We start from the raw sequence: 20,836 nt of genomic DNA, 5'->3' as shown, positions 1-20,836 counted from the left end.
GGCGGTGACGTAAGCCTCTGCGGGGCGGAGAGAGGCCGGCGCGGCGCGACGCTGTGACGTATGTCCGCCCGGGCGGCGGCGACGGCGGCCCTTCATGCTGCGGCGCCCGCTGGCCGGGCTGGCGGCGGCCGCCCTTGGCCGGGCCCTCTCGGACGGTGAGTGGAGGCCCCTCAGAGCGGGACGGAGTTCTGGGCGCGCGCAGACCACAGGAGGATCCAGGCCCGTGTGTCACGGTCTGAATCCGCGGCAGAGAGGCAGGGACTGCTGCTACTCGCGTGCGAGGAGCCCGGACCCCGTGCTGAGCGCGGGTGTCGTGGGTCTCCTTCTGGGACTCGTGGGGTTGTGCTCGTGAATTCTGTCATTTCGCCAGCCACCGAAACTGCCCTCGGCGTCCTTCCGTGGTTCCCAGAGCTCTGTTTCAGGATAAGCAAAGCGGAGGGAGACCAGAATAGGGTAGTCTGCATGGAGTTACATTCAGCGAGGCTTCCCTTCACTTTGAAGTTTTATCCAATGTGGCTCTGTGTTAGAATTGCCTTTGGTAGTTATTATTTTTACTTGGAGGAGAAGGCAATGGCACCCCACTCCAGTAGTCTTGCCTGGAAAATCCCATGGACGGAGGAGCCTGGTAGGCTGCAGTCCATGGGGTCGCTAAGAGTCGGACACGACTGAAAGACTTCACTTTCACTTTTCACTTTCATGCATTGGAGAAGGAAATGGCAACCCACTCCAGTGTCCTTGCCTAGAGAATCCCAGGGACGGGGGAGCATGGTGGGCTGCCGTCTATGGGGTCGCAGAGAGTCGGACACGACTGAAGCGACTTAGCAGCAGCAGCAGCAGCAGCAGTGCAGAAGCACTTTTACTTGGACAATTAAAAAACTGGTTCCCCTGTATCAGTCCCCAAAATATAAGAGGAAATTATTCTGACATTGGAAGCTCCAAACAGTTTGTAAAACCCCTGCAGTCTGAGGACTTCATGCTGGACGCCTTGTGGACCCTGCAGGATGCAGAGGGGCAAAGAGGGAAAGCAGCTTGACACCCTTCTCCAAGGAGGGCCACAGAACAAAGCCCAAAACCCTGGGAGATCAGGGTTTTGAAGGCCCTTATGTTGCCCCTGGTACAGCAGAGTCACCAAAGTCCCGATTAGCTCACCTGGCCTGCAGAAATACGTAGTCTACGCCGCGCTTAAGGGAAATCCTCCCGGTAGTCCAGCTCTGGCGCTATGTTTGGTTCCCACCGCAGATTGCAAACCCAGGGCAGGGTCCTAGGTGGGCACAGCTGACTGCTCCACGGACTCCCAGACAGGAGGGCCCCTGGGACTGCCGCAGTTTCTTGGCCAGCCCCACAACCTAGCCCTGTTGGGCATTCCATACAGGAGCAGGTTGTTGGTGGCAGGCCTTTCTGACATGACAGGGGCATGGTAGTTGGGGTTCAGCTTCCCTGGGGACAAGACACCACAAGTCTAGGTTGCTGGAGCTGCTCATCTGCTTTTTTTAGACATTCTTTTGGAAGCAGTGGAGGGGAATAAGCTTCCTTTGCCCAGGTGCTGGTTTGAGGAGGAGCAGTGAGGTATGCCACCTCGCTTGTTTTGACTGCCTTTCATAGGGGTGGATGGAGAAGGCAATGGCACCCCACTCCAGTGTTCTTGCCTGGAAAAATCCCAGGGACGGGGGAGCATGGTGGGCTGCCGTCTATGGGGTCACTAAGAGTCAGACACACTGAGCGACTTCGCTTTCACTTTTCACTTTCATGCATTGGAGAAGGAAATGGTAACCCACTGCAGTGTTCTTGCCTGGAGAATCCCAGGGACAGGGGAGCCTGGTGGGCTGCCGTCTCTGGGGTCGCACAGAGTCAGACACGACTGAAGTGACTTAGCAGCAGCAGCAGCATAGGGGTGAGGGAGGTGAAATCTGAGGTGATGGTTGGCCAGTATGAGATGGGGCCAACCAGGACAGGAGGAGGAAGCCAAGATGTGCTTTTCATGGCTATCACTCATGCATGAGTCCCATGCGAGTGTCCCTTGGTGGTGTGCCTGCCCAAATGTGGGCTTTGCTGTCATTCGCCTCCCAGACCGTGACTTGTGAAGTGTGTTAGTCGCTCAGTCATGTGCAACTCTTTGTGACCCCATGGACTGTAGTTCAGGCTCCTCTGTTCATAGAATTCTTCAGGCAAGAATACTGGAGTGGGTTGTCATTTCCTCCTCCAAGGGATCTTCCCCACCCAGGGATCCAACTTGGGTCTCCTGCATTGCAGGCAGATTCTTAATTGTCTGAGCCACCAGGAAAGCCCATATGACTTGTGAGGGACCCAGGAAAACCTTTACCACTAAGAGGAATGTGGACTGGGTGTGGCTTCCTGTCTTATCATTAACAAGTTGAATTTCCTGCCACATGAACGCTCTCTCTGTCCTCTTGTAAGATTTCACACACTTGCCTGCATACACCAGGCCAGCTTGTAATCTGAGTTGGTGCCACACCTGTGACAGATGTAGTTTGCCTGGGCTCTCCTTTAGATTCTGAGAACACGTTGACCCAACCTTTGTCTGGAACTGGGAAGATCAGAAGTTTCTTTGAGTAGTAAGTAGATTCTGGAAATTCTAAAATTGTACATTGTTCTTCAGCCATACCCAAACTTTTTTTTTTTTTAAAGACCTGAACTGTTCATTTCCATCTTTTGCATCGCGTTTAGCATAAGTCAAGAAACATGCTCAGAGAATTTGAGGAAGAGCAGGAGGGAAGGTGTCACGGTGTGGTTGGGGTGGAGGGAGGTGGCCCCAGTCCTCCAGGAGGACAGGGTGGGCACAGAGGTGGGCTTGGGGGCCCTGGTGTGGCAGCGGCCCTGCACTCGGACTCTGAGCCTGGCTGCAGTGGCACAAGGCCTCTTCTCCTCCCGGGTCCTCCTCTGACCCTTGGTGTGCCCAGCCGTGGTTTCCTCCAGGTCCCTCTCTGATCCTGTGTGTGCTGGGCCTTGATTCTCCCTGGTGCCTGGCTGATCCTTTCTTCCCCTTCTGTGAGAGTGAACCTTCTCCACCCAGAAGGGGTCGGGCTTCTTCCTGCTCCATGGTTTGTATGTCCTGGACCCCTTTCCCCGTTCTCGCTCCCTCTACCTTCCCTTAGGGCTAGAACTGAGGCTCTCACATGAGACTGAATCTCGATTCTTCTCTATGGAAGGAGACCCAGATGCAGCTGTGTAGTGCTGTGACAGGCCTAAGTCCTCCACAGTGTGTGCACTTCTTGCCATGGTGTGGCTTCTTGCTTCTTCCCTGAGAGGGCCAAGCTTCCTCCATGCAAGGCATGGTCCCACCCTACTGTGAGAAGAAGTAAAAAGGAAACACTGGCTCTCCCACTTCAAATTAGGTTCTTGAAGGTGAAGTGTTTTCTGAAGGTCACTGGGCCAGGACACGTCCCACATGTGGAGCGCCTGAGGCCACAGCCAGAGAAGTTCTTCCGTCCCACACAGCCTGTTTGGGGGATGGAGCGTGGCCAGCCGTCCTGACCCAGATGAGCGCAGGTCTAGAGTGCTGATGGGGCGTGACTCTCCCTTCTCTGTCCCCAGAGGGCTGTGCCTTGTCTTAGGCTCTCAGAGAGGACAAAGTGGTGGCCATGCCCCGCCCTTGGGACGGGACGGGAAGTCGGGTAGAAGCAGAAGGGAGAGCAAACCCCCCAGGTCTGCCTGAGGAGCTCCTTGTGAAGAGAGCATTCCAGAACACACAGGCTTGCACCAGCGATTCCTACAGAAATTGCTTCCCTCATCCTTATTGGTGTCCTTGTGAAAATTTCCAGTATCTTGCCGGGAAGCTGGAGTTTGGAATTGTGAAATAGTCAAGGAGTAGGGGCGACAGAACATTCCTAACTGCCAGTCAGTTCTATCAGGAGATGGGGCCAGAATCAGCCTCGGGGGCTGGGGCACTTGGTCACTGGGACCAAGAGGCCTTGAGCTCGGTCCCACACTGAGGGTGCCCCTGTCGGAGGAGGCTTTCGTGCACACTCTTGTCACCGTGGTCCCTGGGTGGAGCCCAGCACTCAGCAGCTCCCCAGGTCCCTTCTGCCAGGCTCGGCCACTCCGACGGGGTCTGTGTGGTTCAAACCTTTGTGGTGAAAGGAGACAGCCTCAGGGAGGGACCCCACAAGAGGAAAGACTACAGAGATGCACAGATGAGCTTGGCCGGCTAGATCCCACCCACCTCGAGGCAGTGGTGCTGGGTGGTTCCCTCTCCCCTTGTGCCCAGCAGTGTAACCTTTGAAGAAGGTTGAATGAATGACAGCTCTGAAGAGGCCTGGGGCCTGGGCTTGAGGGGCAGGTGGGGACTCGGGAGGACACCCTGTGAGGCAGAGCCGGCAGGGTGCAGTGATGATTTGGACCCACGCAGGCAGTGAGTGTCGCAGCCATCAGCCAGTCCCCTGGGTGCGCGTACGTGCCTGCTGGTCACTGCCCGTGGTGGTTGGGCTGGGGGTGGGAGGTCTCAGCGGGATGCAGGGGCTGTGTCCCTGCCCCCAGAGTTCCGACATGGGACATAAAGCCAGATGGAAGCCAGGGTTTCGAGGCTAGACGATGAGTAAGACTTTTGCACAACATGGCCCGTGAGGGTTTCAGGCGCTGGGACTTGCATGTGTAGTAATTGGTCCTGATTGAAGACGTGTCTTCTCTGTGTAGTTTTCCAGTGTTCAGATGTTAGAGCTTGTGACCACAACATCTAGCCATGGCCGCATGCATGGGAAGCAGAGCAGGAACTGCCAGGGGAGTGTGTTAGGGTGCCTGTGCTAGCCTGGAGCACAGAGCAGGTAAGGCACAGCCTGGGTGTTGCTGGCAGGTGTGTAGTTGTGGGTCTGGGATGTGAGGGTGGGGGACCTGCCCAAGTTGGGCGTGAGGAAAGGAGCAGAGTGTTCCTGAGGGGGATCTTCATAGGCAGGTGTGATGGGTCCTCCGCTCCCTGGAGGTGGATGCCCCAAGTTGGGTCCAGAAGGTGCCAGGTGCACCCACCAAGTGGAGCGTTTGTTGCTGTGAGCAAGGCCCCTGGAGGCTTTCTGGTTCACCTCTTGTGAGACCTGGCATGTGTCCACTTTGGTGTTACCCCTGCCCTGGGGAAACTCACATTCCTGTGGCTGGGGCCTGGGAAGACCTAGGATGCTGAACAGCCACAGCTGCCCCTGCTTGCGAGGTTGGCAGGGACATGTGTGCAGTGGTGACTTGGCACAATCCAGAGGCCAGCCAGTGGGTGACAGACCCCAGCCTCCATACTCCCTTTCCAGGGCCCCTCTAGAAGCAGCAACCTTGCTCAGGGACCTAGTGACCCCCAGTATCTCCTCTGCCCTCCGATATCCCTCCCCCATAACTCACCCAGCACCCTGGTCACTCAGCACCTAGAAAGTCAGGACAGGCTGGGCTGGGCTGCCCACAGGATGTTCGTTCTGCAAAGGAAGGGACTTTATGAAGGGCAGTGTGAGGCAGAAGTGAGACCTTCCCTTGCACCAGTCCTTAGGGTAGCAAGGGTGCTGTGCTCTCCTGGGCAGGCAACAGCAGTGGGCTTGGAGTCAGACACACAAATGTGTGGGCATTTGTATGGTGGCGCTGTGTCTGGGGGGGAAAATCAGGACCCCAGAAAGGAGCTGTGAGTCAGTGGGACTTGCTGTCTTACAACAATGCACTGTTGGCTTCCCTGGTGGCTCAGATGATAAAGAGGCTGCCTGCAGTGCGGGAGACCTGGGTTCAAGCCCTAGGTCAGGAAGATCGCCTGGAAAAGGAAATGGCACCCCACTCCAGTATTCTTGCCTGGAAAACCCCTCGGATGGAGGAGCCTGGTGGGCTACAGTCCATGGGGTTGCAGAGTCGAACACGACCAAGCAACTTCACTTTCACTATTCTAGTAGGAAACTGGGACGGGACAAAGGAGCTAAGAACTGGCCACTCAGAAATGACAGAGCGGTGGTGAGCTCCTCTGGATCCATTTCTTCTATCTCTTTCAGCAGGTGGTCATGTCTGATTCCCGAGTCCTTCTTCAGGGCGTTTGCATACAGCCTGATGGTCCCAGAATAGCCATGCTTTAGCCAGATTACCCAGGTTGGCCTACATTGCAGATTAGGAAAGCAGTGCCCACCAGGGGGCCTGCTGGAGAGCTGCCCACGCAGAGTGGCCTGTTCCTCCCGGGCCTCACTGCTGGCCACCACTGCTGCCTGGGGACCTCCACACAGAGCACTGCAGGGGCAGGCCAGCTCATCACACGCGCGTCTGGGCTCTGCCTCCCTCTGGGGCAGTGCATAGCCTGCTAGCCCCTTAGCTTAGTGCCAGCCTTGATTCCTGTCTTCTGAGGCTCCCAGTGCACCTAACCTTCCTCAGCTCGTCTTGTCACATGGCTCGGGAGGCAGGTGCACTTCTCGGGTGAGGAGCAGCGTCTCCCTCTGTTGAGCAGGTGGTGCGGGCTGCACTGGGAGGGATTTAGTGCTCAGACAGTGGGGAGCAGGCAAGGATTACCACTGTCTCAGCTCAGCCAGTGCAGCCCCAAGCTGAGCACAGAGGCTACTCAGAAGGTAGGTCCTATATGAGGGCTGCAGGGTGGTCCAGTGGGGATAGAGCAGGCTCAGCTGATCCCTCCAGACCTCTCCCACCCTTCCTGCCCTCGGTGTTCTCACCTGTGGCAGGCACCTGTGTTACGAGCTGGGAGGGTGATGCCCTGCTCTCCTGCTGGCTTCATGAGACCCAGGTATCACAGAGGGGAGTCAGGGACCGTGGGATTAGCTCCTCACTTTTCAATGGAAGTTCCCAGAACAGACCTTGGGTTCCACTGACCTTGACCAAGGACACCTCCGAAGTGTGGTGCCAGGAGACACAGGAATTGGGACCTGGATGTGCCCCTCCCAGGAGCCAAAGTCCAGGCTCCTTGAGACGTAGGGTAGTAGTGGACAGCTGGGGAGGCCACACATTTGTGGTCGGTGCACATGTCACCACCCACAGGGAGGCATAGGCGGGGTTTAGGCATGGCTCTGAGTGGTGGTACCTCGGCTCTGCCTCATTGCTGGGGTGAGTTCACTTGGGCACTGCAGCCACCACCATACGCAGCAGCATGTCCACCTCCATGCAGCAGGGAGCAAGGCCCTGCTGAGACTTGCCTCTCCCCCCGCCTCCCCACAGGGATGTCAGGACCAAGGCCCGTTGTCCTGAGCGGACCCTCAGGGGCTGGGAAGAGCACCCTACTGAAGAAACTCCTGCAGGAACATGGCAGCATCTTTGGCTTCAGCGTGTCCCGTGAGGCCCCGGGGAGGTGGGGGAGGGTCCAGAAGAGACTGGGGACAAAGACCCTTGCTAACATGCCCTGATGCACCACGCCCACTGCCACACACTGGGGCGGAAGCCCCCACACTGCCGACCCCAGTCTGTAGCCTCCCTTCCCACACCTCTGGATGGGCGGCAGGCCACGGGGCAGGCCCTGGGGATGGGATACTTGAGGTTCCAGGTGTCCCAAGGCCATCGCTGTTACTTATTCCTAGACACGACAAGGGACCCGAGGCCAGGAGAGGAGAACGGCAAAGGTGAGCTTGGCCAGATGGCCCTGTGCTCCGGCACAAGACGCTAGCAGCCCAACGCTCGTCAGGGGCGCCTGAGCCTGTCTCCCGTCTGCACCTTCTCCTTGCAGATTACTACTTTGTGACCAGGGAGGTGATGCAGCGCGACATTGCTGCTGGAGACTTCATCGAGCACGCCGAGTTCTCAGGGAACTTGTATGGGACCAGGTGGGCGGTGCTTTGGGCCTTCCCTTCCTCTCATTCCCCCAGGGACCAGGAGTGGGTGACCCAGGCAGGGGGTGTCTGTAGGCCCTGGGGGTCTCCCCTTGGCTGGGCCCCAGGTTGGGGTTTCTCTCTGCCGGCTGTCTGGGCACTTGAGGCCAAGGACTCAGCCCCCTAGAGGTCATGATGGAGCTTGAGTCAGAAATCTCCGGGCTACCCACTCCGGGCCCAGCCCCACTTGTGTCTCCTGGCCAGGCTGCTGTGAGAAGTGGGCCAGACGAGGAGCCGGCGTGCAGGGAGGACTCAGGGGACCTGTGTCTTAGGGGTCTGCAGGTTTCATGTGGCCCTTCCCCTCCAGTCAGTAGGGTAGCCTGGGAAGGGTCCCTGGCAAAACAGCAGCTGCACCCCCTCCCACGCTACCAACCAACCAGAGCAGGGTCTCTGCTGGCTCCTCCCATCTGACTCACAAGGCCCAGGAGTAGTGTCCTGACTCAGGCAGGCAGGCCCAGGCCTGCCTCTGTGCACAGCCGGTCCCTGAGCTGCCTGGCTGGGGGAGGCGGGCACCGCCAGGACCCATCGTCCTCTGCCCCAGGTGCAGATGGGCAGAGCAGTGGGGCACTGAGGGGGGTCATTTGGCCACTGTTGAGACACACAGGACCCACTGAGGGGCGCTCCCCCCAGCGGGTGAGGAGCACATAGTACTTGGTGACCCCTGGGTGAGGGGCCAGGGCCTGTAAAGGGCGGCCAGGAGGTGAGAAAGCCCAGGGGTGTGTCCTGTTGTGCAGTGGGGGCCAGAGCATCCCTCCCCATGCAGGGCCCCCGCAGGCAGGACATGGGAGGGGGTTGCCATCACCAGCCTGGGGACGTGAGCCAGAAGGTAGTACAGACACTTCTGGAGGCGTGATGGGCGGGTGGGACTGGTTGAGGTGATGGCGTGGTGTGGGGCCTGGGGGGAGGTGCCAGGAGAGGGAGAGGCTCTGGGCCGGGGTCTGAAGGTTGCTACTCCCTAACAGACACACTCCCTACCACCACCCCTGGACCGGCAGAGGGCCCCCTCGTGCAAGCGTTGCTCGGAGTGCTTCCAGAATGAAGGAGCAGATGCCAGTTAGAGTAGGCCCTTGTGGGCACCCCCAGACAGACCCAGAGCGGGGGATGGGGGATGAGGTCCCACTGAGGCTCTCTGAAGCCGCGGGGGCTGCTAGGACTGGGGCGCCCACGGCTGAGCGGCTCCCCTCCCCTCACTCCCCAGCAAGGCCGCCGTGCGGGCCGTGCAGGCCATGAACCGCATCTGCGTGCTGGACGTGGACCTGCAGGGCGTGCGCAACATCAAGAAGACCGACCTGCGGCCCATCTACATCTTCGTGCAGCCGCCCTCACTGGATGTCCTGGTGGGGGCCGAGGCGGGGCGTGGGGGGCAGCCCCGCGTGCTCGGACCTTCTGACCTCGTGCTCTGTCTCAGGAGCAGCGGCTGCGACAGCGGAACACAGAGACGGAGGAGAGCCTGGCCAAGCGTCTGGCGGCTGCCCGGGCTGACATGGAGAGCAGTGAGTGAGGGCGCCCAGCACGCGGCCTCCCCTAGACCCCCCCACACCCCGCAGGAGACCAGTCCCCCCACCAAGGGGCGCAGGAGGGCTGGAGCTGTCACCCAGCCCTGTGGTCCCTGTGAAGGGTCCCCAGACCCCCGCTCCGTTCCCAGAGCTTCCACTGACCCTGCCCCCACCCTCAGGCAAGGAGCCCGGCCTGTTTGACCTGATCATCGTCAACGACAGTCTGGACAAGGCCTACTGGGCCCTGAAGGAGGCGCTCTCCGAGGTGGGCTGGGGTGGAGGTGGGGCCTCAGACATCTGTGTGGCAAACGGGTAAAGCAGGCTGGGACAGGCGATGTGGTGGCCCCAGGCCCTGGGCGAGACCTTCCTTTCCTCAGCCTCTCTTTCTCTCTGGCAGGAAATAAAGAAGGCCCAAGGCACTGGTCAGTCCTGAGGAGGCCCGCCAGCTGTGTCCTCTCAGGTGGGGCCCAGGGCCTGGCGCCCACGTCAGTGGGCCAGAGTCTCCTGGCAGTGACTCTGCTCACCTCAGCTGGGACCCAGAGACAGGGCGCTGCCCATCTTCCCTCACCCCCTCCGTGCTTGGAGGACCTTGTCTCTTACCCCCATGCCCCACGTCCATTTCTAGGCTTCCTCCGCACCATGCCCTGTCAACCCCTTACCTGTGGAAGCCAGGCCAACATCCAAATAAAGAACTGCTGGGTTAGAGTGTCCTTGAGCCCTTGGATCATGGCCCTGGGTGGGGGGGTCCACAGTACACCATTCCAGAGCCACCCCGTCCCCACTCTGGACAGCCCTGCTCTGACTGGCCACCCCCAGAGGGCAGCAGCCGCCTTACACCTGTTGCTCTGGGCTGCTGGCCCCCAGAGAGGCTGCTCCTGAGCTGCCGCACACTCCTTGCCCAGGACTCCCCCCCAGGTGGGTGCAGGACCTCATCTCCCACTGTATCTGAGTAGCCGTCGAGGCTGGGGTCAGAAGGTCCTGGGGGTCATCCTTCTCAAACCACTCCTCCTCCCGGTCCCTGACCTGGGCTGAGAGTGGCAGAGGGACACTGCAGACCTGGAGAGGGACGGAGCCTGCCCTGGGGCAGGGAGGAGACGCCTGCCTCTGGGGCCTTGTGCACAGCCCCCCTGGGGATCTGGCTGGCCCTGGAGAGGCCCGCCCGGGGAGGATGTCTGGGGGCCTCTGTTGGGGTTCCAGGCTCTGGAGTCTCAGAAGATGCCTTCAGAAGCCACCCAGCTCAAGTCAGGGCAGCTGAGCTGTATCAGTACTAGACACAGGGGGCACTCGCCTGGGCCCTGGTCCACGCCCAGGCCATGTTCTGCCGTGGAACCCAGACAGATGGTAGATGCAGGCTGGGAGGAGGCAGGGAGCCCGCGCAGGAACAGAAAGCCTGGGCTTCATCCCAGAGCCCGGATAGACAGTGAGGGCAGGTGAGAGCTGGGCCTGAAAGCTGGATGGCAGGCAGAGGGGTGCTACAGAGCCTCCACCCTGAGGGCCAGCGAGACGGGGCTGGGCTGCCTCCTGACCTGCTGTGTAGCTGGGAGAGGCTGCTTCCCGCTCTGGGACCCGTCCAGCCCCAGGGACAATCAGGGATTCAGACCCGGGGCCACGGGGGGAACAATGGAGCCCTTGAAGGCCCTCCCCCCACATTGTGCTTGGCGGTGAGAGGTGGCCCTGGGTCGGGCCCTGGACTTAGCTGGGTGCACACTCAGGAGGGCTGTGTCCAGCTGGCCAGCAGGTGGAAAGGCTCAGAAGGACTTGTTTCCTGGCCTGGAAAAGGTAGGATGTCACCAGGAGACCATGGGTGGGGTGCCATTTAGGGCTGAGCGGCACATTCTTCACTCTGGGTCCGCAGTCCCAGGGGCCTAGGCACGACTCTGGAAACAGCCAACACCAAGAGATGACAGGTTCTGGACCTGACCGGCCCTCCATTCTGGGGGTCTGTCCATCTCAGGTCCCCTGCCCTCAAAGGAGCCAGATGCGTGCAGTGCAACTCGAGGGCAGGAGGAGGTAGAGGCAGTCTGCCCCCACCCCCTGGAGGCTGCTAGGCTAGCTGATGAGGAAGGAGGGAAGGGGAGAGCCCCAGCAGCTGGGACCCCTCAGGTTGTGTGGGGCTGGCCAGCCCCCGCCAGCTCGGCAGCTGCGGTGTGTCCAGAGGCTGGGGCCTTGGGCTCTTCAGTCCTGGGTGGAGGCTGGAGAGCCCCACCTCCTCCACATGGACAGACAGACTGGTTGGCACACCTGCCTGCTGTCCACCTTGCTCCTGGACTGGCCTTTATGTAGCCGTGGGCATCTTCCTAAACCCCCACTTGTGGGCACCTGCTAAGGCCTGCCTCCTCAGATCTGGTTCCTGGAGGTGAGCAGAGAGCAGAGCAGACTCCTGTCCTCCAGGAGCAGGCCCTGCTGCGCCACAGATGTGAGTGAGTCGTCTGGGTCGGGGTGTGTGCAGGGTGGCTGGGCAGGACTGGGGAGTGGGACTGGGCAGGCGTCCTGACAAGGCGTAGCATGGCTGAGGCACACAGCCGGTCCTGTGGTACGCTCGGCCTTCGGGGGAGCAGGCACTAGGGCAGGGCAGGGAAAGTGACTGCCACAGACCGAGAAAGATGGCAGAGTGCGGGGTGCACTGGCTTTACTGTGGCATTCTGAGGCAGCTCCAGGGTAGACGGCTAGGAGGGGTGGACAGTGGGGCACCCCATGGGGTCTGAGGGGCGAAGCATCCTGCTCTTGGCCAGTGGTGACTGGGGAGGTCCTTGAGGGCCCTGAGCTCAGGCAGGGGTCCTGCTTCAGCCTCCCGCCCTTGTTCCTCTTGACACCTTCCTCTGCCAGAGCCCAGCATTCTGCGGCCTGGGCTCCCCTGAGGCAGGAGCAATCCCGGCCGCTCCACTGTGACTCACTCCCCAGGCTTGGCCCCACCACACCCTCCACCCTGCAGGAAGCCCCTCACTTCCCAGGTTCAGGCTAGAATGGAACAGGCGGCCCTGGTTCCTCAGCAGACCCAGTGCTGTGGCAGAGCTCCATTGCTTCCGAGCATGTAGTGGGGAAGCCTCACTTCCCAGAGGAAAGCCACTTCTGGGGGTCGGGGGGAGGGGGGTACAAGGCAGAAGGCGGCGTGCATGCGTGTGTGTGTGTGAAAGTGAGGATGAAGGATGGGTGTGCAGATGCTTGTGTAAGTGTGTATCCATGTGTGAGAGGAGGGACTACAGAGCTGGTCAGCTCTGGGCTGGGCAGGAGCAGGTCAGGTAATCATCCCTCAGGACCCATGAGGATATGGGTTTTGTTCGGAGAGCCCTGGGCTTCCTGGGACCCACCTTGGGGTGCCTGCAGGAAGGGAAATGGGTAGGCGGCTGGGAGGGGAACCTGGTCACTAACCGGTGTCTACATGGTGTGGGAGGCTGTGGTGTTCCCTGGAGTTGCTGGGGGCAGGTGAAGGTAGAGGAGCCCCAGGCCTGGGTTCTGGGCACCTGAGGTGGGGGAGGTACACACCTCTCACTGGCCGGGGGTCCAGGTAGGACATGACAGGCGTCTAGGGCAGGGGCCCGGAGTGGGCAGGAATGTGGAGGACCACCCACAGAAGCATCTCAAAGCTGACAAGGGGAGATCTGAGCATCTAGGGCCCTGCTGTGGGGAGAGCAGTCTTGGGGGCTTGGCGCCAGTGGAGGCTGGGAGAAATTCCTCTGGGCATGCAGTGTTTGGGCCTGAGCAGTGGGCGGTGCTGCAGCCTCACTCAGAACTGTCCCTGACAGGGTACTTGGGTGGGTGGGTGGGCACGCAGCAGGAGGGAGACCCTAGCCTTGGAGGCCCGTAGAGGTGGGGTTTCCGGAACAGGCCCTGGTCCTTTATAAAGACCGCAGTCTCCTGGGGTTGAGTCCACCTTGGGCTCCTTGAAGGTGCTCATATGTCAAGGAGGGACCACCCAGTGTCCGCTGCACCCAGGAGTCCTCAGGAAGGGGAAGAGGCTACCTGAGGTGCTGCGATTCCCAGGGAAGCGTTCCACCAGTCCTCTTGGTGAGCCGAGCACTCTGGAGTGGGGAGCAGGCCAGCAGCCCCACTGCAGGCAGAGGAAGCCCGCCCACAGCACGAGGGGGCACGTGGAGGAAGCTAGGCTGGGGTGGGAAGGAAGGGGCTGGGCAGGCCGGGCCTCACTGTACTGCAGGAGGCGGCCCTGGGCACCTCTGGGTCCCAGTCTCTGACCAGCCCCTCAGGGCCTTCATTCATATCCAGGGGTGGAAGGAGCTTGAAGGGGAGAGTGCCCAGCTGCCCACCTCTGCAGAAGCCACTCTGCTGGTGCCAGAACCAGGGCTAGAGGGCCCAGCTCACCCCAGCACAGGTCATCCTGATGCCCCTGGAGCCCAGAGTGTGCGCCTCCCACCCTCCTCCCAATAGGGTGCCTCCTCGGGCAGCTCTGGGTGAAGGTGATGCCAGCTCCCTTCACCGGGAGCCCCAGCGTGTGCCCTGCTCACTGGCCAGTCCCCCCTCCCTCCCCAGCTCCACCCTCCGCTGAGCACTCCCAGGCCTGCCCCTTCCCAGGCCTTGACCCCAGGTACACCTGGCCCTCTGTCCTGTGTCCCACTGAGTGGCCGCTACCCACACTTGCTGTAACATGTAGCTCTGGGGGGGATTCCCTTTGAACAGATGCCAGAGGGCCCAACAAATGCCAAGAACTTGTTCCCTGAGGGGCCAGCACCCCCTCATACACCTTCCTCTCCTGCTGGCCCAGCCAGGGCCAAGCCCCCACTGGCTGCCTCCTCCCGTTAGCACCAGACATCTGTGGGCCTGGCCTGTGCCTCCCACTTCTCCAGCTCTGTGTTGGGGTCCTTGTACCCCACAGCCCCAGGACTGGTCACTAGTGAAAGTCCCCGCTGTGTATGTGAAGCCTCCAGACACACAGAAATGTGTTCCAGATGGGAAAATATAGGGAGAAGGAGCTTGTCGTGAGGGATAGGAAGCCACTTTAAATAAGGTTTCTTATTTCACAACACCTGTGGTTTACAGAGAAACTATGAAGAGGCCAGGGAGACTTCTCATTTGCCCCCGAGCCCAGTTCCCCTGTGGCATGCTTGTCACAATCGGTGCACCAATATTGAATCGTTGCCATTAACCAAAGGTGCCTCCCTTTCTACCCGTGTACTTTGCTCTCCTGAGGGCCCCTGAGCAGTGACTGTCCTCATGGCTCCTTGACCCCTCTTGTGGGGGACTTCCTCAGACTTCCTTAGTTTCTGGTGCCCTTGGGATTTTGAAGGTCAGGTAGTTTATAAAGCCCCTCCTGGAACTTGTTTCAATATATCTCATGATTGCCTCTGGCGAGGGTTTGGGAAGAAGGCCTCAGGGGCAGCAGGCTCTGTGCTCTCAATGCGGCTTCTCACTTTGGGCGGGGATGTCTGTCACAGCCTGCTGTCTGTCAGGCACCCTCCTTTCCTCCGAGCTGTGCTCTCTGGAGGAACACCCTCCTGGAGGTCACAGAGGCAGCATGAATATTTAGAGTTCCCTTCTCCCCCATTTAGTTAGTTATTGTATCGTTTGTATCAGTGGGGACTCATATTTTTTACCTTGGGCTATAATCTGTAAACCAATCGATAATAGTACTTTACTTTATTGGCCTAATTGATCTGGTTTCAGACACTGGGATCTACTTCCCTCAGCTCCCATGTTGTGTCCCTTTGACTCGCCTCCATGTGTGTGTGTGTGTGTGTGTGTGTGTGTGTGTTAGCACTTCCTTCCTCTGACACCAAGAGATGCTTCAGGCTCGTTTCCTGCTGCTGCCCTGCAACCAGCTGTTTCTTCACTAGCCCAGTTTCCTTTATTGGAGAGTGGGACCAAGGTGTGTTCAGCGCTGTGGGGTGTTTTTCCATGTAGGCTTGACAGGCATGGTGTATATGCAAGTGCCTCTTCTTGTCCATACTGAGCTGAAGGTGAGTTCAGACCCACATAGCCAATGCTAAGCCATGATCATATGGAACATTCCAGCCCTCTCCTGTCACTTGTCTGTAACCCCCACACAGTGAGAAGCCATGCCTGCTCCCCATTCGCCCGGGGTTCAGTCCAAGTGCGCAGGAGCACAGAGCGCCCGGCAGGGTACTGGGCTGGCCTCGCAGGAAGTCGGGTGGAGGGACTGGATGAGGGGCGGGGCTGTGGGCGGGGCGTGGGCACGGACAGGATGGGTACTATCAGAACCCTGGGGAGAGCGGGGCTTCCGCGTTGTGGGGAGCGAAAGGGGGTTGCTGGTGCCCTGGGGCCAGGTCGCTTGGCATTTTCCTCCAAAGTCGGGAGGAGTCGCAGGAGCACAGGTCGATGGGCTCCTGAAGGTGCCAAGCGGAGGCGAGGTAGGCCCAAGGGGCTGCAGGGCGTCTCTCCTGATGAAGCAGATGGAGTGCAGGGCAGAGAGCTGTCCAATATAAGCCCACGTGGGACGGAAGCCAATTTGGAGGGAAATTTTGGGGTCTGGTCTTCTGGGATTTGTTGTGCCTACTGGCATCCATCTGCCTATGTGGAGGTGGCAGCTGGCACTAGAAGTCTAGATTCGGGGGACCCCCAGTGCATGGCACTTAAGATGGTGCCCAGAGCTGGTCAGCATCAGCCCCCTGATCACAGAAAGATCCATCCTGCTGTGACTGCGTGTGTGACACAGGCCCTGCACACACATGCACACAGGCATGGGCCCCTGGATCTAAAGAGCCAGAACCTCCGCCACACACCCAGAGCTTGCCTGAGCTTCCCCACTGGCACTGGGGGAAGGTGGGAGGTTTCCTCCCACAAGGCTTGCACCCTCTTTTCTCCACATGACTCGTCTCTGGGGAGGCTCTAACTGCACCTGGGTCAGCCCCCCAGGGCAAAGTGCCATCCTTCACACCCCAGGGCACGGTCACCCAGTGCCATGCTAGAGCTGGTCTCAAGAACAATCCCCCCGCCACCCGGTAGGTGTCTCCTGGCATTACTCATGGGCCTTGTGGTACATTCACACCACAGAAGTCGGTGAACACTACACCACGGCTCTCCCACCAAGAGCCAGTTGTTAAATACCACACACTGAGGGTCGGGATTGTCCTGGCACCATCACCTTCCCTCCTGTTTCTCCACTGGCATCCATCTTGGAGAGGAGAAAAGTCGGGACTGCTCTGTCATCCCTTTTCTGGGTTCCTGCACAGTGGGGCTGTGGGCCCCAGCCTCCCGTGATGTGGGACTGTCGAGGTCAGGGATGGGTTCAGGTCCTGAAAGAGGGCTGAGGTTCAAGCTGAGGCAGAACGTCCAGCTGAGTTCACCACGACCTTCATGAGGCACATTCCTTCTTGAGGCACAGGTATATCACACATGGCCTGGAGGGCTGGGCATGTGCCAATCTGTGTACCTGTGAATGTGTGCCTGCACACAAGTGCATTGCACATATGACTGTGTGTATACATATGTGTGCACTTGTATACTTGTGAGTGTTTGCATGTGTGTGGCTCTGAGAGGGGCGTTGCACACAGATGTAAGGAAATAGGGTCACTTCCCCAGGAATCCCGGCTGCCCCCTCTTCCTGCCCCCACCCCTTGCTCCGGGAGAGGACCCAGCTCAATAAAGAGGGCCGGGAGCCCTGAATGCCCCTGCTGTTCCATTCCACACCTGCCCACACTGCTTCCCAGGCCTGTTCGAGAAAGAGGGGACCAAAAGCATCGGGGTCTTCAGCCCCCAAACTGCACAGGAGCAGGTACTGGTGTGAAGGAAGGAGGGTGGGTGTTAGGAGGCTTCAGCCCCCTCCCAGAGGCACAGGGCTACCAGAGTGCGCGCTCCTGCCCACTGAGCCCCTTCTAGGCACAGTCCCCCTCAGAGGTAGCTGATCTAAGAGGAGCACTGGTCCAGGGCCTGGCCAGTGGCCACAGGGCTGTCTGAGTGTCTCAGGTGCCCGAGTGTAGTTGTGCGTGTGCTTCATGCTGTTTGAGGGCCTTGCCGCACATGGCGCCACCTTGAACAGACACCTGGGCTTACCTCCGCCCTCAGCCGGGCTGTGCAGAGGACATGGGAGTGCTGCCATAGGAGGGAGTCGCAGCCTGGAGGGTGGGCACCAGTCCCTGGCACAGCTGAACCGGTGGGGGTGGGGGAGCATGGCCATGATCCCGAGTGAACATCCTCTTTAGGATGTGGAGGGAGCTGGGAGGGGGTGCTGTTGGGAGATCTGGAACTGAGGGGGCTGGAGGCTGACAGAGCCACTGGGTCTGGAGGTGGATGGGATCAGGGTGTGATGGGGAAGCAGTAGGGCACTGGAGGCTGAGGGAGGCCCACTGGGACTCGGGGCCTGGGGAACTGTGGGCTGATGGGGACTGGAGTGGCTGCAGAGTGAAGGCCAGGCAGACAGGGCTCAGGTGGGCCCCTGGCACGCTGGAAACGACTCCAGAAACCGGGGTGCTGCAAGGTGGGAGCAGGCATCTGAGCGGAGGCTGCTCTGCTTTCTGGTTGCCCCTATAGAGGCAGCTCACCTGATGGACTCCCTATTGCTCTCAGGGCCTGGGGTGGGGTCCCCACAGGCTGGGGGACGAGCATGTCTTGCCCAGGGCCCTGCTTTGCTGCAGGGTAGGGGAAGGTGGGAGGGACTGGCCTTGTTCCAGGCCACAGAGACCTGGGGCCAGGTCTTGGGGCAGCCAGGGCATGTGCTCAGCAAGGTGGCCCAGCGTCTGTCCTTGTAGACTCTGTCCTCTGGCTGCAGAGGCCCCAGCCTCTCCCTGTATCCATCCTAAGGCAGGGTCAGGACTTGGGGTGAGAGTGGTACCCCTGGAGGGGCTCTGGTGCCACTGTCCATCCCCCCCACCCCACCCCATCAGCCCTTGCCCCCATTGTCCTTGCCCAAGGTTGAGCTCCTGCTGGTGACCTGCAGGTCGTATCCCCTGCCCCTATGACCAACATGAGCTGGAGTTTCCTGACGCGGCTGCTGGAAGAGATCCACAACCACTCCACGTTCGTGGGCAAGGTGTGGCTCACGGTGCTGGTGGTCTTCCGCATCGTGCTCACCGCCGTGGGCGGCGAGTCCATCTACTCCGATGAGCAGACCAAGTTCACGTGCAACACGCGGCAGCCAGGCTGTGACAACGTCTGCTACGACGCCTTCGCACCCCTGTCCCACGTGCGCTTCTGGGTCTTCCAGATTGTGGTCATCTCCACGCCCTCTGTCATGTACCTGGGCTACGCTGTGCACCGCCTGGCCCGCGCCTCCCAGGATGAGCGCCGTCGCGCCTCTCGCCGCCGCTCCAGCCGACGCGCGCCCCGCGCACCCCTGCCATTGCCCCCACCGCCCCACCCGGGCTGGCCCGAGCCCGCCGACCTGGGCGAGGAGGAACCCATGCTGGGCCTGGGTGAAGAGGACGAAGACCCGGGAGTGGCCGAGGGCCTGGGTGAAGATGAAGAGGCTGAGGACACGGGGGCGGCTAAGGGCGCAGGAGGGGACACAAAGGTGGCTGGGGTCCCGGGTCCTGCAGGGCAGCATGACGGGCGGCGGCGCATCCAGCGCGAGGGCCTGATGCGCGTGTACGTCGCCCAGCTGGTGGCGCGGGCCGCCTTCGAGGTGGCCTTCCTGGTGGGCCAGTACCTTCTGTATGGTTTCGAGGTGCGGCCCTTCTTCGCGTGTAGCCGCCAGCCCTGTCCCCACGTGGTTGACTGCTTCGTGTCACGGCCCACCGAGAAGACGGTCTTCCTGCTGGTCATGTACGTGGTCAGCTGCCTCTGTCTGCTGCTCAACCTCTGTGAGATGGCGCACCTGGGCCTCGGCAACGCGCAAGACGCCGTGCGCGGCCGACGCCCACTGCCCACCTCCCCCGGCCCCATGCCGCGGCCGCCTCCCTGCGCTCTGCCCGCTGCGCCTTCAGGCCTGGCCTGCCCGCCTGATTATAGCCTGGTGGTTCGCACAGCTGAGCGTGCACGCGCCCAGGACCAGGAACTGGCCAGCCTGGCCCTGCAGGCGCTGCAGGACCGGCGGGCACTTGGGGACCTCGACAGTCCACCCGGCCCGGGCCTCCCAGCGAATGCCAGGGGCCCCCCAAAGCCTGGTGCCCCTGCGTCGGGGTCGGGCAGTGCCACATCAGGGGGCACTGTGGGGGGCCAGGGTCGGCAGGGGATCAAACCCAGGATGGGCTCAGAGAAGGGCAGCGGGAGCAGCAGCAGGGAGGGTAAGACCACCGTGTGGATCTGAGGCCTCGCCTCGGCTGCTCTGCATCTTCCCTCCTCCCCAGGGCGGAGGCAGGGGGCTCTGGGGGAAGTCTAGGGGCTGGACACCACCTAAGGCGCAGAGCACAACCTGCCCCCTCTTCCTCAGCTGGCTGCTCACCCCCTCCGGAGGGGGTACAGGGCACCAACCTTCTCTGCATCACCACCCCTCCCTGCCTGAGCCCTGTCTTCCTCCAGGGTAGGGTGGGCAGCCTGGGAACCAAGAAGGGTCCCCACTTCTGACCCATAAGCCCTGATGGGAGATAGGGCTGTGGCTGGGGCACTGCCCCCCTCCCAGAGCCACCCAGCTGGCCCCCTCAGGACAAGGGGGTCCTCCAGGCAGGAGTTCTACCCATCCTGCCCTGCTTCCCTGAAGAAGCCCGTGTGTGACTGCCCAGGGGTGCCTGGCCTGGGTGTTGAGGGGTTTTGTGCTTATCCCCACTCCTTTCCTAGCACCCTCACTCTTCTAGTCCATGTTCTGGTTCTTGCAAAGCTAGAGGCAATGCCAGGTCTTCTGGTGTAGAAGGAAAAACAGTGAGCACAGTGGTGGGGGCTGCACCCAGTGCTGGGCGGCACCACTTCATGCCTCACCCCCACCAGGTCCCAAGCGTGAGCTGCCTCGAGTGCGGCTGGGACTGCGCCCTGCTTCCTGTTTCCACCCAGACAGGTCTGGGGCTAAGGCCTTGCGTGGGCTAGGGTGGGTGGGATCATGCCCTCTCCAGCTCTGTGCTGGCCTGGCGTGGCCCCTTCCTTGGGCACATACTTGAAACTCTGAAAAGACACTGGCCTCCCTTGCCACTCAGACCAACAGGGTGGTGGTCAGGGGCTATGACTTTGGCCACGCTGAGGGAAGGAACTCTGAAGCTCCTGCCACAGCCTCTTCCCTCCAGCCCCCTCTCCAACTCAGACACAGCCTCCAAACAAAGGGAGTGAAATAAAACTAACTTTTGTTTACAGCCTCGTGTGCATGTGTGTGTGTGCTTGTATGCATGTGGGGTATGGTGTGAGCACGAGTCTGAGTACACACACATGCCTGTGTGTGCGTGTCCACCACTGGCCTCTGGGGACACACGGCTCAACTCTAGGATGACTGGGAGAGGAAGCCACTCTTCAGGGGCCATCCAGGGAGCAAGGCCCAGGCTGAGCCCCTGTAGCCCCCTGGAACACTCGGGTACCACTCTGTACCAGGCAATAGGCTTGGCCCAAAGGAGAGGGATGCGGCTGGAGGAGAACAAAGAACAGCCAGGCATGCATGCTTAGAGCCCAAGGTGGTAGCGCAGAGAACAGAGGGGCGGTCCTATCTCTGGCCCTGGCATTATCCAGATGCTGGCCAAAGCCTGCAGTGTCAGCTTTTGTGGAGAGCAACGGTGAGCACAATAGGGAAAACAGCTGCTGCCAGCAAGGAGC

At 60.4% G+C, this 20,836-nt stretch overlaps 2 protein-coding genes across 9 annotated transcripts; both read left to right on the top strand.

The window, feature by feature from the left end:
• Positions 1-26: 26 nt before the first annotated feature.
• On the top strand, positions 27-10,166 carry GUK1 (guanylate kinase 1). 6 transcript variants are annotated; one of them, XM_061421383.1, is made up of 8 exons: positions 27-155; positions 7,123-7,236; positions 7,479-7,520; positions 7,625-7,721; positions 8,965-9,103; positions 9,175-9,259; positions 9,442-9,527; positions 9,660-9,972. In XM_061421383.1, exons 1-8 carry the CDS (start codon positions 95-97, stop codon positions 9,693-9,695), a joined length of 660 nt encoding a protein of 219 aa, XP_061277367.1. In that variant the 5' UTR covers positions 27-94; the 3' UTR covers positions 9,696-9,972. The 6 variants fall into 6 exon arrangements, with proteins under 6 accessions (XP_061277367.1, XP_061277369.1, XP_061277368.1 ...); XM_061421385.1 differs by lacking the exon at positions 9,442-9,527 and adding an exon at positions 8,729-8,825 and having other exon boundaries at positions 48-155; positions 9,660-9,748; XM_061421384.1 differs by lacking the exon at positions 9,660-9,972 and adding an exon at positions 8,729-8,825 and having other exon boundaries at positions 48-155; positions 9,442-9,528.
• Positions 10,167-10,255: 89 nt separating this feature from the next.
• GJC2 (gap junction protein gamma 2) lies at positions 10,256-20,385 on the top strand. 3 transcript variants are annotated; one of them, XM_061421375.1, is made up of 2 exons: positions 10,256-11,041; positions 18,108-20,385. In XM_061421375.1, exon 2 carries the CDS (start codon positions 18,126-18,128, stop codon positions 19,413-19,415), a length of 1,290 nt encoding a protein of 429 aa, XP_061277359.1. In that variant the 5' UTR covers positions 10,256-11,041; positions 18,108-18,125; the 3' UTR covers positions 19,416-20,385. The 3 variants fall into 3 exon arrangements, with proteins under 3 accessions (XP_061277359.1, XP_061277358.1, XP_061277360.1); XM_061421374.1 differs by having other exon boundaries at positions 18,082-20,385; XM_061421376.1 differs by lacking the exon at positions 10,256-11,041 and adding an exon at positions 11,048-16,946 and having other exon boundaries at positions 18,082-20,385.
• Positions 20,386-20,836: the final 451 nt, after the last annotated feature.

The sequence above is a fragment of the Bos javanicus genome, chromosome 7 (assembly GCF_032452875.1).
Source record: "Bos javanicus breed banteng chromosome 7, ARS-OSU_banteng_1.0, whole genome shotgun sequence".
NCBI classification, from domain to species: Eukaryota; Metazoa; Chordata; class Mammalia; order Artiodactyla; family Bovidae; genus Bos; species Bos javanicus.
This window is presented reverse-complemented; position numbering and strand designations above follow the sequence as displayed.